The sequence below is a fragment of the Eleutherodactylus coqui genome, chromosome 10, assembly GCF_035609145.1.
Source record: "Eleutherodactylus coqui strain aEleCoq1 chromosome 10, aEleCoq1.hap1, whole genome shotgun sequence".
NCBI lineage: Eukaryota > Metazoa > Chordata > Amphibia > Anura > Eleutherodactylidae > Eleutherodactylus > Eleutherodactylus coqui.
Genome location: NC_089846.1, coordinates 36,694,555 through 36,712,193, shown reverse-complemented (window position 1 = coordinate 36,712,193; position 17,639 = coordinate 36,694,555). Strand labels below are relative to the sequence as shown.

The window sequence follows — 17,639 nt, the reverse complement described above, 5'->3', positions numbered from 1 at the left end:
AAAAATGTAGGCATACGCGTTTTGGCTAACACATAGCCTTACTCATAGCATGTCAGATGTGCATCATAGGAGATGTGACTGGAAGTTGCTTAGTTGGCTTCACTTCCATTGAAATCAATGAGAGCTGAAGAAGCTAATACACCATTCCCGGTGTCTGAAGTGGAAGTGCCATAAGTGTAATAGCTGCTTCAGCTCCTATTGATTTCAATGGGAGTGAAGCCAGCTAGGCAACTTCCAGTCCTGTCTCCTATGGCGCACATCCGGCCTGCTGTGCTGACAGCTGGGCCAGGCAATCAGGATTCGCCATGGATCCCATGTAGTGGGTCTCCAGCGGTTAACGATCAATGACCTTTCCTGAGGATAGGTCATCAACAGTTTGTGCCTGGAAACCACTTTGAAGATTTACATAGTCTCTGGATACATAAAGGTGTTATCTGGGTTTATATAATTTTTTTAGCACTCATCAGTGGCCAGAAATAAATAATGTCTAGAAGGGCTGCCCGTGACTCAACCCTTACATCGCATCAGTGTACATTGTACCGCTGGAACATGATGTTGTGCAATGGTAATAGATCTCCACTCTATGTATCCCTAAAGATTTACCCCATTTCATGGATAAGAATATAGCTTTGTAAGAGTCTGGCCTAATTTTATGAAATTCTGTTCCAAACACTGACACCTTACCTTCCCTGTCTGTGCTTGACCAAGAGTATTTCTGGAAGGGCTTATTTGATGGGAGAGGGTCCATCTGCAAGACTTTATATATTTGTCCAAAAGCTAATAAACGCAGGGCATGCTGTAATAGAGCAGACATAAAAAGGTTCAATACATAGATCAAAGTTAGCAATTAACAACATGGACTAAGTTATGATTATTATTACAAACCACTGCAGTCACCAAAGATTTAGGGCTCATGCACACGAGCGTCGCGGGAGTACCGCGATTAAAAACAAAAAAGTGCTTGCTGGTGATCGCGGAATCCTGCGGTCTCCATTAATGCTATATTAATGGAGACTTCCCACGGCAAATAGAACATGCAGCAATTTATTTCCCGCTGCGGAAAGCCAATAGAACCTAATAGCTGCGAATTGCCATTGCGGGAAACGAGGTAAAAATCTGTCCGTGGGCATTCACCCTAAGATGTAGATTTTCTACTTGTCAACAGATCATAGTACATAATGGACAAGGGTTATAAAATATGTAGAAACTACTTATACTGTATCAATAACATATCTGTGAATGTTGCAGGGGGCTCTGTGAAATGAAAAGATCTGAGAAAGTAGTGGTTGTGGTGTCACATGACTTCCTGTCAGTAATATTAGGGGATGTTCACACAACAGGATTTTGCCGTGGATTCTTCTCAGATTCCATGCCAAAGCCATGACCCATTACTTTCAATAGGAAACCGTGCCGTAGTCTATACGGCCACTGAAAAAAAAATGAATCTACTTGTGAAGGATTTGCATGATAAAATCCACATTGGATTCCGCCGCGTGAACACACCCTCACCGTGTTACATTTCAGTGGTCCGCCTACACTCAGTATACTTTATGTTAATGAGCAGATTAAGACCTCATGTATAAATGCCCCCAAGTGGCACGATATTCTGGCCACAGAGTAATACTGCTAACGGCCAATAACTCTGTAATATAGCATCAGATAGAATTTGCAACAATTTTGTATTCTATATGAAATGGGATGCATACAGTATGGGCTCAGACTTTTATGGGTTTCGTACTTAACCCTTTAAGGACCAGACACTTTTTAGGGATTTTACGTCCCTATTTTTTTTCCCCTTCAGTTACCAAAATTATTTTTGCAGCGTTTTTTTCCCATGACATATAGGGCAGTTTTTTGAAGATGTTTTTTCACTGGCTTTATTTTCAGTTTGTTTTTTTTTTTAAAGTTTTATAGGGTGTAAAAAGCTAAAAAAAATGATCATTTTATTTTTTTGTTTGTTTTAGATGTTTTGACATAAAATAATACGTATACATTTGGATTACAGGGCGCATACATTGACTGTTTTGGTTGGCTTTGGATCATTTTCTTTTTTATGTATATATTTATTTTTTACTTATTTTTGTAACTTTTTTTTTTACTATCTACGTCTGCAATGACATCCTATAAGGCCTCTGGGGGTGATTCACATTGTATTTTTCTTTTTGTAATTTCATACTTTTCCACTATAGCTGGGGCATCCATAGAAGTCTCAGTTACAGTCAAAAACAGAGCTGATCAGGGTCTCCTAGGACCCTGCAGCCGTGCAGTGACAGAGGGCACTCGGTGGTCACGTGATTGCGGTGTCGCATAGTGGAAGTAATACTTCCACTTTTTACCACATAGCGCTCACTGAGTGCCAAGTACCTGAGAAAGGAGAAGGCGGAAGCGGTTAAGAAACCACTTTGCCCTTCTCCTCTGGGTCCTCTGCTGTGTCTGACAGCTGAGGACCCGACCTGCTTCTGCTTGATTGCAGGAGCAGAGGCTTTAATCCCGCACTATATATCTGCTATCGGATGGGCTTAAAACCCAGGACCAAGTGCCTTATATTTACCGTGCTTGGTCCTTAAGGGGTTAAGATTCATATAACATAGATCCATAATATGTGTGCACAAGCCCTGAGGTTGTAAAGGAGACATGAATAGAAGAAAAAAGCTAATTCAAATAAAATGGTCCAGCCATGTTCCTATTAATCTAAAAAAGTAATTCCAACATCAGAAAGTGTTGGACATAAAGGGGAATGCTGAAATAATACAGTAATTAGTACACAAGATATAAAAAGGTTTCACAAATAAGCTATTTTAAATTAGTGGTGCCATCTCAGCCAATTCCCATGTGGTGGTGGCAGCAAGTGTTCTATTCCCCAGTAGAGCCACCGCAAAGGAAATCAAGCATTACACACAGTCCCAACTGAAATCAGTATGCAGTCAGTGTAAATGTCAGCTCCTCCAGGGTAAGATAAGCACAACTCTAGCTGTTGTCTGCACTGGGTAACAAATGAAGGGTTTTGAGCAGGGAAGACCCACGTAAAGTCAGAATTCTCTAATGATCTGGTATTCAAAAATGGATTTTCTAAGCCAGTCAGCACCTTTAATGAATCGATAAAAATCTACCACAACAAAGGAGGAGGCTTTTCGAAGCACACGCTAAGAGCACCGAGCTAATAAAGCCACGCTGGACAGCATACACAAAAATACTATTAAAATATATATAACTTTATTGATAAGCAAAAATGTAATAATAAAAGCATGCATAACAATGACCGTCATATGCAGAGACAACATGAAACAATACCGCATACCGTCGGGAAAAAAAAAATCCATCCCCTAGGAGGGAGGAATTGTCGAAATCTAATTAAACTTTCTCTGTGTGATTGCAATGTTGAGCTAAGTAATTACAATATCAGAACAAAAGCATAATTTTGGGTGGAAAACTGAACACTTGAAGGGGGGCTCTAGTACCCTGTTGTACCGCCTCTAGTAAAGATACAAGATATGATATGGGCGGGCATGGAGGCTCTAGTACCCTGTTGTACCGTCTCTAGCTTGGATACAAGATGTGATACGGGCGGGCATGGAGGCTCTAGTACCCTGTTGTAACGCCTCTAGCTTGGATACATGAGAGGCAACACATGTGGCTGCAGAATGTCCTGAACATATTGCTGAGCTATCATTATCCCTCGTACCACTACTAGGGGGTAACCGACTGTTGTATGTGATGGCCCCCCAGAATATCATACCAACAGTGTGCTGCTCCACAGCAAAGGCACTTGCACTTTATTATGAATAACTAGCATTGGAGTGGTTGCCCATCATGTTATGTCTGCATGTTCACTGTTTTTGTGTGTACTTTTATTAATTTTTGGTTTTTTTTGCATCAAAGTTATATATATTTTCTAATTACATTTTTGTGTGTTGTTCAGCATAGCTTTATTTGGTAGGTGTTAATAAAAACCTATCTAGTTTAAAAAGCTGTAGTTTCCTGACCCAGACCGGTTATCAAGACTTTGAGGAGACATGGGATCTCAAGGATCTTAGCAAACCTGGTACATACATGTCATTTTCTATCATGTCAGACAAGCTCTTGTCATGTTCTGCTATGGAGGCCTTACATGGCTTAATACCCAACTGCTTAAATTCTTCTTTCAATGTACAGTAGTCATTGACGATGCAATTAACAAGTCGAAGCCATGTATCATATATCTGGTCTCGGGGAACATGCTTAGAATGACAACAGTAGTGTTACAGACGGGAACATTTCCACGGAAGAGTTATTATGCAATAGATGGGAGCTCTGACATCCTTGTCCCATAAATAGTTGTCCTCCTTTGACTTTCTGGCTCCTTTCCAATGACATTGAAATGAAGCCAAAAATCTCACCCAAGACTGACAGGCAGTCGATTTCTCAGCACTGGAACCCTCTAAAAACCAAAGAGATACAAAATCCGAGGCTCAGACAGTAAATTGCCCCATAGAGTTGTGCCGTGATGCTCGTGTCATTCTACCCTCTACTGCAGATGGTCTCCGTCTTGTAAAGTGAATTATCTCTTATGTAGAATGTTAATGCAAGACGTTGGCTACAGATTTCCTTGATGACATGATATCGCAGCAAATGGCTTCAAGTATTTGGTATCACTGGATCCCAAACCATATCTTGCAGACGCTCCTTTAATCGCTGTCCAAGCATCCCTGCCACACGATTCTGAGAAGGGGAGAATGACACTAGATCCGTCTCATTGGGTTTCGCAGTTGCACAAATGAAAGATTGGTCACAGCAGGGCGAAGGTTCCAGTAATGGTTTAATACATGATATCAACTAGATAGCAACTTCCTCTTAACGCCCACAAATTTATTTTCCATTCTGGAGAAATGCTGACGCAGCATTATGTGGTTGGAACAAAACGATGACCCTGAAAAACCAGGAACGAAGCAGAATCACGTCCTTTTGATGTTAAAATAGACAGTAGCTGTAAACAAAAAAAGGAGTTCCGGTGATCTATAATTATGTATGTATTCATTTAAAGGGGTATCGCACCTAAATTCATCTTGTATAGTTGGGATAAATGATAACATTGATGCAGGGTCCTGCGCTGTGGAGTGTCCAAACCAAGTCTTAGTAAAAATCCAATTCCGTTCTGCGGAGGCAGTTTTGCCTTTTGTGTGATGAATAGGTGGAGTTCCCATTTCGTTCATATACAGTACATAGACTCCACTTTGATGACTCACTTTGTGCTCTTCTGGTGTTTCTTAAAGGTGTATTCCAGCTAGGGTAGCAGTGCACACCATGCAGTACTTCAACTGCCTGGAGACAGAAATGTACGTAGTTTTCATGTCATGAGAGGAGCAGATGCAAATGGGAAGATGGAACAATACTTCTGCAGCGCCACCTATTTGAAGGCAGCATTCCTGCAAGTCAATGTTAGACTTTTAGACAAGTCTTGTAACAACGACTGGGAATTGTGAGCCAAAGCCAGAGACCATACGCAGAAAGCTGTTTCGGAGCGATTGCCCCTCATCAGTGTGCAGTAGGTTTCTGCCTTGGCTGGTGAGGGGCCTATAGATGTGGGTGGAGTGGTGCACAGCTCAGAAGCATATAAGTACTGATGTTGCATGGTGTAGCATTCTCTAGGTCCACCCCATAGATCAGATAAAATTGGATCCTCTGACCCCTGTCTCACACTTCAGAAAGGAGTATATGGGTAAGAGATGCCTGACTATGCATGTGGCTCTCTCCTGTATAGTTGATGGGAGCTGTGAAGTCTTAAGCTATAACCACAACACCGATCATCTATAAATGGAGACAATTGCATGTACTTCTCTATGGAATACTCTTTGCAGCCATCAGATTATAGGTGAATATCCTTTTCATATGCCATAAATGGTAATACCTCTTCAAGGTCTATTGCGGTCCTTGCGAATCGTTGAATATGACAATGTGGCCTTTGGACCAGAAAAGGTTGCGCACCCTGGAGATAGGGTAAGCGATGGCATATTGCTAGGAGAGGTCATCCTTTGCTTATCGGTGGTGACACCTAACTATCGCTATAATGGAGGGCTTGTGGCGCTTTGTGAATTTTTCCTGTACATTCCGGCACGGAAACTCAGGCTCATTCCTATGAGTAGGGGTGAAATGCAGTTTCTGTACAGAACAGGTACCCCAGGCACTAATTTCTCAGGATGGGTGAGATATATCATCACTTACTCTAGCTGTCATTCCTGTAACCGAATCAGCCTTACATTCGAAGGGTCGAATGGAGAGGAGAACTGGGAGCAAAAACATGGCAGGATTTGCCAGGTAATAAAGATGCAACACCTGTTCAACACAATGCAAGGAAAACTTCTGGTTCACATATCATCTCCAGTTCCTAATCGCTCCATCCTGAGCACTTCTCAGATGAGGACACTAGATAGTGAGCCCCCCGGGGGACGGAGACGGGGTGGTTACAACGTATACACAGCATTGCAGAATATGTCGGTGCTATAGAAACGACAGGACTAGATAAATAAATAACAAGGAGTCACATGCATTGCATTACCTGTGCACTTTGTGTGATCTCCTCTCTCTCTTTCACGGTCATGTAGGCCAAGGCATCTGTGGGTTCTCTTTCACATGGATCATGTAAACCTGGTCCTCCTGCATTACAGATATATAATCTACAGTAAGTATGCAGCGCCAAGTCTTAAAAGTTTTGCAATTAACCTAGAAGCATTTTGTCAGTACGTCCTCTATAAAACTGCCCACGGCAGAAACTTAAACTGTAAAAATCCCAATCCAAAATATTTTTTTCAAGAAAAAGTAATAAACTGCAAACTATGTAACTCTAAAAAGGGTCATCACTGCTGAGTAAAGTGGGCGTAAATGGGCCGTCCACTTTGAACAATCTCTTTTTGATAGAAAGGTAGCAAGTAGAAATGCTGAACAAAAAGAAACAACTGTGTCTGTATATCAGTTTTTTTTTAGCTTACTACCGTATAAAATTGTGATTAAAAATTATTCCCCAAATGTACAAACTTTCAGCAAAAAAAAGAAAAAAACTTTTTAAAGTAGCTCAACACAACTTCTGCTGCTTTCACATCCGAGTTGGGGGTTCAGTTTACCTCCTCCACTATGGGAGCAGGAAAGGTGAAACTCCTGGCAAAACAGATGATGTGTCTTATGATGGAACTAAACACCGCCGAACGGACATCATTGACTATTATGGGGAATCTTCAGTTTCCATTCAGCTGACTGGCATTTTATCGGATGGAAAGTCCTGCATACGGGACTTTTTCTCACGATATTTTGTGCTGGATCTGCAATGCTCCTCCATATAGCAATCTGCCTGTCTGTATTCTACTGGGAAGTGATTTTTGTACCTGCCTCTTTGCATTGGTATATAGGTAAATATGGCCGCTGGCAGTGATATTTGGGTTGACTTTTTTCCTTTGCAGGGATATGTTCTTCAAAATTCCACAATAGACTTTCTATGGGGTTGAAGTCAGGTGACTATTAAGACCACTCCAGAATCTTCCAGGACTACTTCTAAAACCAAGCCTTGGCGGACTTGAGGTATGCTTGGGATCACTGCCCTGCTGGAAGATTCAATGTTGCCCAAGCTTCAGCTTCTTCACAGAAAGCACAGTTGTTTCTTCTAGGATGTCCTGATACTTGACTGAATCCATCTTGCCTTCCACATGCTGTAGGTTTCCAGCATCATCAAGCCACCGCCATACATCATAGGCTGGGTGTTCATTTCAGTGTATACTTAATTCTTCCTTCTCCAAACATACTGCTGATCAGTAGGCCAGAAAGTTCAAATTTTGTTTCATAGCTCCACAGAACAGAACCCTAAAACTTCTCTTGCATCGTTTATATTGGTCTGAGCATATTGAAGCTGACTTTAGTTGTGCTTTGCAGTGGGCAGAGGTGTACGTCTTACACCTCAGGCATGGAGACCTTCACCATTTAGTATACACCCTAGTGCTCATGCACACGACTGTATGCGTTTTACCGGTCTGTCTGAAGTCAGCCTTGCCGGCGGTGACCGCGTATAGCAGTGAGTGTACTGCGCATGCCCACGTATCTCACACATGCGGGGTTGCGTATGAATCGCCGCCCATATGCAATATTTAGCCATATTTCTAACATGCAATCTAATGTTACAGCCAACAAAGCCCTACAGAGTCCGGGTATTTGATGCGTTCTAGCTCGAGCACACCTGATGCAACTAAGGGCCCTTTCATACTGGATAACTATGGTTGAGATTATCGCCGGAGTGTGATAATTGTTCGGGTAAGTACTGCCAGCGACTGAATGACAATTCGTTTAGTCATTCAGTTTTGGCAGGCATAAAATCAAACGTCGATCGACCGGTCTTAGACAATTGTTCCGTCTGAAAGGGCCCCAAGGAAGCCCCTGATCAGCTAAACCTGATTTGCAAACGTGAGCTCTTATGAAGGATTCCACTCAAGGGGGTGAATAATTCTGAGACTACAGTAATCATTAAATGAGGAATTTCGTGTTGAATTTGGAGAACCACTTGTTATATATTAGTTGTGTTGAGCTATTTAAATTAAAATTGTTCTTGTTTGATTGATTTTTGCAAGCAGCTGAAAGTTTGAAAATTCAGCAAATAAACCTAATTTGCAATGGAAATCGAATACATTTGATTGCAACTGTATATACGTCCTGCTAATCGGAAGAAGGGGTTTCATCTCGAAAAATGTTATTACTGAACTCCTAATTTCAATAATGTCTGTCGTTTCCTTCAGCTGCAGTGCTAATACTATGCGCTTTCTGCATTCGCACTACATGCTAGACTCCAAATGGTGGGAACAATTGGCGTTTACCATTGGCACCTGCAGCTTTAGTGACATTTGGTCTTCTATTCCAGTACACAGCAGTTGTGACGTATGACAACTATAGATGCCATTCATCTTCTACACCTATTTTGTGTATCCCACCACCTGTAGGTTATCACTTTACGTGGCATTGTATTTTTTCTACTTTTTGGTTGAAGGCTCCTGGTATCAATCTCTCTGCTGGATTACAACAAAATCCTTCTCTATGGCCTCCAATTCAACACTCCAGTCCATTCTTAAAAGGAGTTGTCTGTCCTCGTTTCCACTTAAGACCTATCCTCCGGATAGGTAATCAGTAGTTGGTGGACAGGAGTCCGCCGCTTGGGACCCCCATTCATCAGATGATCATCTGGACCACAGTCAGTGCAGTGAGCTGGACGTGGTCATCAGAGGTCAGCACAGCAAGTGCAGGGTGGCTTCACTCCCACTTCCTGCTTCTCTCCTGGTCTGGACATAATAGGTAGTCCTGGCTTATCTATAGGATAGTTCATCAGTGGAAAGACATGCAGACAACCCCTTTAAAGGCCAACTGTTTGCTATGTTTGAGGGTTTTTTTTCAGCCATTTTAAGTAATACTTGTCCCATGTAAACACGGGACGCTATCAGACGCTTCTGTGCCCGATGGTTGCCCTGTGTGAAAATACCCTGAGGCGATGTTCAAATGGCGAAATTGCACCAAAATTTTGTGTGGCTTTCTGCCACGGATCCACGCGTGAATTTAGCCCTGTCAAGTCATTTCGACGTCCATTGACCGGGCTAAATTTGTGTGCAGATCCGCACCTAAAACTCCAGCAGAAAGCCACAGATTTTGAGAAGATTTTTTGCTTTCTTTTTTTATGTGGAATTTGCCGTGTAAGAATCAGCAGTCTGATCATACCCCAACTCTGCTCTCTAAGGCCTGTGTCATATGAACAAATGTGCGCATTGTGCTGCAACAAATCTGCGCACGCTATACGCAGTGAATAGAACACATTGATTTCAAGGAGTTTGTTCACAAAAGCGCATTTTGTGTGTGCTTTAACAAAAATAGCCCTCGGTGAGCTAATTAACTTAGTTGCACATTTCAATGAACAGGAGTATGCTTGCAGGGTGTTTTCATTTTTGCTTGCACAAGTAAACAACGCCTAGGCGCGCAAATACACGGTCTCCTCCAGCTCTTACCCTCACCTGCTGTCTCCTCCAGCTCTTACCCTCACCTGCTGTCTCCTCCAGCTCTTACCCTCACCTGCTGTCTCCTCCAGCTCTTACCCTCACCTGCTGTCTCCTCCAGCTCTTACCCTCACCTGCTGTCTCCTCCAGCTCTTACCCTCACCTGCTGTCTCCTCCAGCTCTTACCCTCACCTGCTGTCTCCTCCAGCTCTTACCCTCACCTGCTGTCTCCTCCAGCTCTTACCCTCACCTGCTGTCTCCTCCAGCTCTTACCCTCACCTGCTGTCTCCTCCAGCTCTTACCCTCACCTGCTGTCTCCTCCAGCTCTTACCCTCACCTGCTGTCTCCTCCAGCTCTTACCCTCACCTGCTGTCACCTCCAGCTCTTACCCTCACCTGCTGTCACCTCCAGCTCTTACCCTCACCTGCTGTCACCTCCAGCTCTTACCCTCACCTGCTGTCTCCTCCAGCTCTTACCCTCACCTGCTGTCTCCTCCAGCTCTTACCCTCACCTGCTGTCTCCTCCAGCTCTTACCCTCACCTGCTGTCTCCTCCAGCTCTTACCCTCACCTGCTGTCTCCTCCAGCTCTTACCCTCACCTGCTGTCTCCTCCAGCTCTTACCCTCACCTGCTGTCTCCTCCAGCTCTTACCCTCACCTGCTGTCTCCTCCAGCTCTTACCCTCACCTGCTGTCTCCTCCAGCTCTTACCCTCACCTGCTGTCTCCTCCAGCTCTTACCCTCACCTGCTGTCTCCTCCAGCTCTTACCCTCACCTGCTGTCTCCTCCAGCTCTTACCCTCACTGCTGTCTCCTCCAGCTCTTACCCTCACCTGCTGTCACCTCCAGCTCTTACCCTCACCTGCTGTCTCCTCCAGCTCTTACCCTCACCTGCTGTCTCCTCCAGCTCTTACCCTCACCTGCTGTCTCCTCCAGCTCTTACCCTCACCTGCTGTCTCCTCCAGCTCTTACCCTCACCTGCTGTCTCCTCCAGCTCTTACCCTCACCTGCTGTCTCCTCCAGCTCTTACCCTCACCTACTGTCTCCTCCAGCTTCCACTGTAAATTTTAAGCCTTTATGGGCAGGGTCCTCTCTTCCTTTAACTCATTCAGTTCATTGTTCTTACCTATAAAGGATTGAACCCCCCATTTTCACTTCTGCAGTGTACTGGAATCAATAGTGACTTAAAATAATTAATAAAACAATCCGCTTTCTGTGCAATGCCTAGATATGGCAGGATCGCCAGACTCACTAATGGATGCAGAGCCCTGAACTGAGGATTTCCTTTTAATAACTCAGAATTCCCTAAAAAAAAAATCATTCAAATTTTATTTAACCATAAAACCCTTAAAACCTAGGGAACAAGTATCGCCTTAAACGCTAAAATCTCTACATAAATTGCGTTTTGTAGTTTGAACAATGTCTACATATATATATAAAGTTCATAATATGAGTTTTTTCCAAAATGAGTTAAGTCCATTTTTAAAGATTTCACGCCTTCGCTTCTGTCTAGTAAAGGGAGTCATTTCCCGTTGTACAACACTTTGCTTAAATATCGCCTGTTAGACATGTAAACAGAAGCAAAAGCGCAAAATCTTTTTAAAAAATGGACTTTTAAAAAAACCCAAAAACCGCTCCACATATTTAATATTACAGCGTCCCCTCGGGCTTATGTCTTTTGCAGAAGCGAAAAATCATTAATTAAACCCTTTAAGCCAAGGTTTTTGTCATTTGATGCAAAGGGTGTAAGTTATGTCACGTTCCTATTTTAAGCCTCCACAGCCAGAACACATTATGTGTGGTGGTAAAATTGCATCCTAATGAACCCTCATCAGTGTGTAGTTTAAATAATCTTACCCGGCAAAATGATGCCAGATGCTAGGCATTCCATGACTCTCCGCAATGCTTCCCCGGCACCCAGGGGCCTGTTACACGTTCCTATTGCTTTTTCGCAAATGATTTCTAGCGGCTGAGAGAAACAAATGGTTGAAATGTTGAGCACGGATCTGCATTTCTGGAAGAGCGTGAACAATATTCTTCATAATGGCCGTAATAGTCATTACAGACAAACAGTGTATTTACTGCAAGGTAAACGATTAGGATATACAGGGCTATAAACAATGGGGCACAGGAGACAAACTCACCCATCCTTTCAGCCGTGCCCATGTGGGGACTCTGTTGCACAAATCGCGCAGAATGCGAAGTACAATTACACAAGATTTTAATCCGTTTGCTCTTGCCTGGAATAGACAAAACGGTTCCAGTTCTGCTGCTGTATTCACTCTTTACCTTAACCTACAAAGGCCTCGGACAGATTCTTTAATGTGATTACTGAGTAGTAAATGATTAAATTCATGCAAAGAAAATTACAGAATGACAAAACATTCATGTTTAGAAAGGTCAGGCTTTAAATAGAACTGAAAAGCTTCATGTAAAGATTGCTTTTGTAGCCTCATGATAATGACGTGTCAGCTAGCGCTACCGAATCTAAACCCATCTGGACAGCAACAGTGCCACCCCGTGACCTGGGCAGGAGGCCACTTAGTGAGACTCAGAAGTGTACAAAGAGTTTTGCCAGTTGTGGGCCGTCCGGAGAACAAAAAGCCGCATCAACCGGTTCATGGTAAGCGTTTTCCGACGGGCCACCTAGATGGCACTGCTACATGGCAAGCATGACTTAAAAAGTAAATATAGAATTATTATACTACTCAGATCTATTACAATGGATTACAGTGCATGAATTCATGAGGTCTTAAAGAAATTAAATGAAAACCTCATAAGGCTACAATAACAATAAGGTAAGAACAAATAGCCAACCTGAAACCATTTGGCATGTCGCAGAGACGCCAAGGCGTTCAGGCATTTCTGCCTGTCCAATAAGTCCGGAGGATCTTTCATCGCAACATTTTCTACTGATAAGATGGGATAAAAAAAAAAGACAGATACAATTTGACCAAGGGGATTCTGTCACAGGAAGAGTATGGCAGCATCTGAACAAGCTAATAAGACTCCCAGAGAAACTGAATGGTTCACAAAGTGCACGGCGGTTATATTATCCAAAAGGCCATTCAAGTAGTAATGTGCAACACAAAGCAAAGGAGGCATTCACTTCCAGTTTACAAATCGATAACAGCTATGTACCATCTGGGATCTTATTAAAAATGCACAACATGTTTCAGGACGTGAAAATAGGCAAACAGCACTTCTTGACTTTCCATGTCACCGCAAATCGGCACAATTTATTTCTTATCTGTTCAGGAGTGTTTTTTTTAATAACTTTTGTTATTTTTTGGGTGGGTGAAAACATTTTGAGCTAAATAAGTGAATTCATATATAGATCAAGTGTTGTGAAAACTCTGAGAATATCCGAGAGAGGCCTTCACTATCCTTGAAGACCATACATACTGTGGTGGCATATTAATATCACTTATACAGTTTGATTCCCCACAGCAAGGTTAAAATGAAAGCTATAAATCTAAATAGTAAATATTTCCGGCTTAAAGCCATTAGATACACCAATATTTCATGAGCCGTGTTTTCATCAAGATGTTTTATCCATCATAATGTGAGCAGTCAGAGCCGGAGGGAAAGTGAGGCCCTAATGCAGGTTATGTCAGGCTGACGGTGGATTATAAAATACAATATGGCTCTGTACGGAGTCCTACTCTTCCTTTTGTTAAGAGATCGGCAGAGTTTCAGAAACACAAAATAAAAACAAAAAAACATACTAAATAACATGGTAGTGAGGCATTTACGTTGCTTTACGTTGTCCAGTGTCGCCAAGGACGCCCGGATCGACCATCTGTAAGGTGCATCACAGAGTTCTATCTCTTCAGGTTACTCCGGTTGTTTTATATCAATTCATGTATGAATAAGCTGGGCTGCTGATAATTCGGGCAGAAAAAGTAGGTCAGTGGTCAGCACCATTACGTTGGAGCACCGGGGTCTCGCATTCAATTCCAATCATTTGTAGGTTCATGTGGGTTTCCAAAAAAAACATACTAATAGGTGAATACAGATTGTGAGCTCCAATATAAGGGATGACAATCTGTGTACACTGCGGGATATGTGCTATATCAATGAATGAAATCAATCTAGTGGGTGAGAGAACTACCCCGAGGCGGTGTTCTCACAAGTGTCAGCAGCGGGGCAACAGAACGTTGGATTAGCAAAACTGGGGGGGGGGGGGGGGGAATAGGTGGGTATAAAAAAACTAAATGTTTACATGATAATAGTAAAAAGTCACAGCAGAACCTACTGGGAAAAAAATAAAACACAATGGCCCCGATATTCTCAGAACTGCTTCTACGGGTAAATAAATAAAAAAAAGCACAAACAAAAAAAAAACACTTTAGCTACACTGTCTGAATGTGATTTTTAAAAATTCCATTGACTAAAATATAATTGTTACCTCTGCAATAAAATATAGAGGCCGTCCTGTTAAAAAAAAAAAAAAAAAAAAAAAGTAAAATAAGTGCCATTTCTGAACATGACTTAACCCCGGTTTTTGACTGGAGATACAGATTAAAAAACATCAGTCATCCCAGGAGCTCCTGTGCTGCCAACGGTATAAAATATTCCCTTTTTAGTGTCAGGAATTATTCTGCGCTGGTGTTTTCTCCATTCTCAAAACATCTTTCACTCAAAAGGCTGCAAAATAAAAAAAACTTCTAAGTGCACTATATTGGGATTTTGACATGTTCGGGGCCGTTCACATCACTAGTATGGGTTCCATGCTGCTGCTCTGTTATGGGAGCAAGAAAACGAAATCGACTGGCCAAACGGACGCCATTGACTATAACAGGGTCCTTCCAGTTTCCATCTAGCTGTCCCACGTTTTCCTGGACGAAATAGCAGAGCATGCTGCACTATTTTATCCCGGATTTCAATGGAAATCAGCGACTGAGATTCCAAAAAAAGAGTCTTAAACGTTCCTGTGAACATAGCCTTAAGCAATGTTCACATTACATTCGTGATGTTCGTTTAGCATGTACATCAGGAAAGCACTTGACATACAGTCTAAACATGGCCACAGATGAAGGCCCCCGGTCATGACGGAATATAGCCAACGATATTCCGACGAGAATGGGGGGGGGGGGGGGGGAGCGCTGACAGGTCTCAGTGGTGAGCCTATCTAATAGATAGGCTCACCGCAGAGAACCGCAGCACGCCACGATTAAGATCCCATGAGCAGAGAATCGCCAGGATTCTCCGCTCATGGACGCCGATGCTGCGCTTTCCATCGCCAGTGGATTGAGCCTAACAGTGACCCGAAGGAAGTAAAAAGTGTCCCTTTGACTGGTATACGGCAGTATATCGCCAAAAAAGGCGATATGGAATAACGTAGCACACTGCACTATTCTATCTAACAATATCCAGTGACAGGTAATGGATGCCACCAGTAGGCATCCGTATGTTATATGTGGGTTATAAAACATGGTGAAGAAATAAAATGCCTCTTTGTTTATTTTTTATCCGTTTTTCCATTTATTATGAATATTGGGGATCCAACTCACATATCCATAATCTGAGAACTATTTTTATTTGTGAGCGCCAAAACAGATCTGACAGTAGGTATATGTTTCTAATCAAATCTTATCGGATAAGGGAAGCTTCAAGCAATAGGGCTCATGGATCAATGTGACATATGCCATAAAGAGGCATAAGTACACTGTAAAAACCTGCACCATCGACGGAAAAGATACATGGTGTGTGCGAACCGAAAAAGTCGACTAGGATTTAATGCATTTGTTTTAAATTCTATTTTTTGTATCCAGGGAAAACGTCAGATTGTTTAATCTTTAGAGACTTGATTAGTGGCATCTGCGAATTCCGATATTCTCCCTCGTTAATGAAGCTCACAGGTTGATAGCTAAAACATCAAAATGAAATCCTGCCTTCTAAAAATGATCAAACGCTATTGGATTTGATTCATTAATATTGCATTGTTTAGAACGTTGCTAAATGTGTGCTGCGTGAGGGGAAGGGGGACTTGCAGTTTCTCTTGATCAGGCTCTACTGCTCATAGATGTGCGCCCCGGCGTCAGAAGTGCTACAGACATATTTTCCGTCCTGACGAACTCCACAGCAGATGTTTGCATTGCATTGTTTTCTTGCTAACATGTTCAAAACGTCAGAGCTCAGGTTAGATACTCCCGCTCCCCTTAGGGGATATTGGCAAAGGTTTAAAGGTGCAGTCCATGAATAAAACATACAAAAGGTGCAGCAAGACATGAACAATTTGTCTCATAGAGATGAAGCTACTGTAGGGTCAGGAAAGGTGATCTATGATAATGCATCCCATGTGCCCGAAGAATTCGACACCCTAAAGGTGGTGGAACAGACCTAAAGGCTTTGTTGTTTAGTAATAAATAAGATGAGGCCATTTCATGCGCTACCATACAGAAGGAGTGTGCTTTAGAGAAGATACAATGTTGCAAAGACTTTTAGGATGCCTGTGCAAACGAGAATCGGTCATACGAGCCAGTGACGTCATCGCTAGCTCGGTCTCTCTGGTGCAGCCTGTTTAGACGGGCGGATTAATCATTGACTCGTTCAGTGTTTCACATTCGCTGTATAAGCGATCGTTAAACACTGAAGATCAGGGTTTAACCACTTAAGGACCAGACACTTTTTAGGGATTTTACCCATGCTCTGGTTTTACCACCCTATTTTTTTTCCTTTAGCTACCAAAATTATTTTGCTGCATTTTTTTCCCCGCGACATAAAGGGCTGTTTTTTTAATATCTTTTTCACTAATTTTTTTCCCCGTTTTTAGTTTTATTGGGGGTAAAAAGCTAAATAAAAATGATTTTTTTTTTAAACATTTAGAATTTATTTATTTTTTAATTAGTATATTTCTGCTAAAATAAAGTACGGGAACGGGTTCCTCTATTTGTTTCGAAGATTTTGATATATAGTATGCATGGTTTTGGTTTACAGGGCGCGTTTGGTTGGCGGCAGCTTTAGGTTGTTTTCTTTCTTATGTATATATTGTTGTTGTATTCTGTAATATTGTTCTACTCATGTATGTAATTATGTTTTTTACTATCTATCTATGTCCCCATGACGTCATATAAAACCTCTGGGGGATATTCACATGTTTGTTTTTTTTTTAATTTAACACTTTCCCACTGTAGCTGGGGCATCCATAGGAGCCCCAGTTACAGGGAAAAACAGCCCCTGCAATGACAGTCACTAGCTGAGCTAATCAGGGTCTTCTGGGACCCTGTAGCTCTACTGTAGCAGGGAATCCCGGCAGTCACAATGCCCCCTGATTCCCGTAGTGGAAGTTACACTTCCACTTTTCAGTACACAGCACACATTGAGCGCTGTGTACACGGGAAAGGAAAAGGCAGAAAGGGTTAAAAACCCCTCCTGCCTTCTCCTCCGGGTTATCAGCTGTTATTAACAGCTGACACCCCGTCCTGACTCTGATTGATTGTAGAGGGCAGGAGGCTTAAATCCCCGCCGTAATTTTACTATCAGCTGGGCTTTAAGCCCGGGACCAGGCGCCGCATATTTACCGGGCTTGGTCCTTAATGGGTTAAACTGAGTGAGAAGTTAACGAGCCAACCATGATTTTTATGCCTGCGTAAAATGAACAATGGGTGAGAAGGCAACAATTCTTGTTTGTTATCCAGTCATTAGCTCGGGT

General features: G+C 42.4%; 1 protein-coding gene across 4 annotated transcripts in view; it reads right to left on the bottom strand.

Annotated features, from left to right (window-relative positions):
- STRBP (spermatid perinuclear RNA binding protein) overlaps window positions 1–17,639 on the bottom strand; it is a 134,087-nt gene that overhangs the window by 26,861 nt on the left and 89,587 nt on the right. For 3 of the 4 annotated variants that reach the window (XM_066580807.1, XM_066580809.1, XM_066580808.1), the window contains exons 7-11: window positions 12,800–12,894; window positions 12,127–12,222; window positions 11,840–11,951; window positions 6,533–6,630; window positions 685–796 (exon numbers count right to left, since the gene is read on the bottom strand). In XM_066580807.1, coding sequence (XP_066436904.1) covers window positions 685–796; window positions 6,533–6,630; window positions 11,840–11,951; window positions 12,127–12,222; window positions 12,800–12,894 — 513 coding nt within the window. The remainder of the gene's footprint in view (window positions 1–684; window positions 797–6,532; window positions 6,631–11,839; window positions 11,952–12,126; window positions 12,223–12,799; window positions 12,895–17,639) is intronic. The other variant, XM_066580810.1, reaches the window with a different exon arrangement.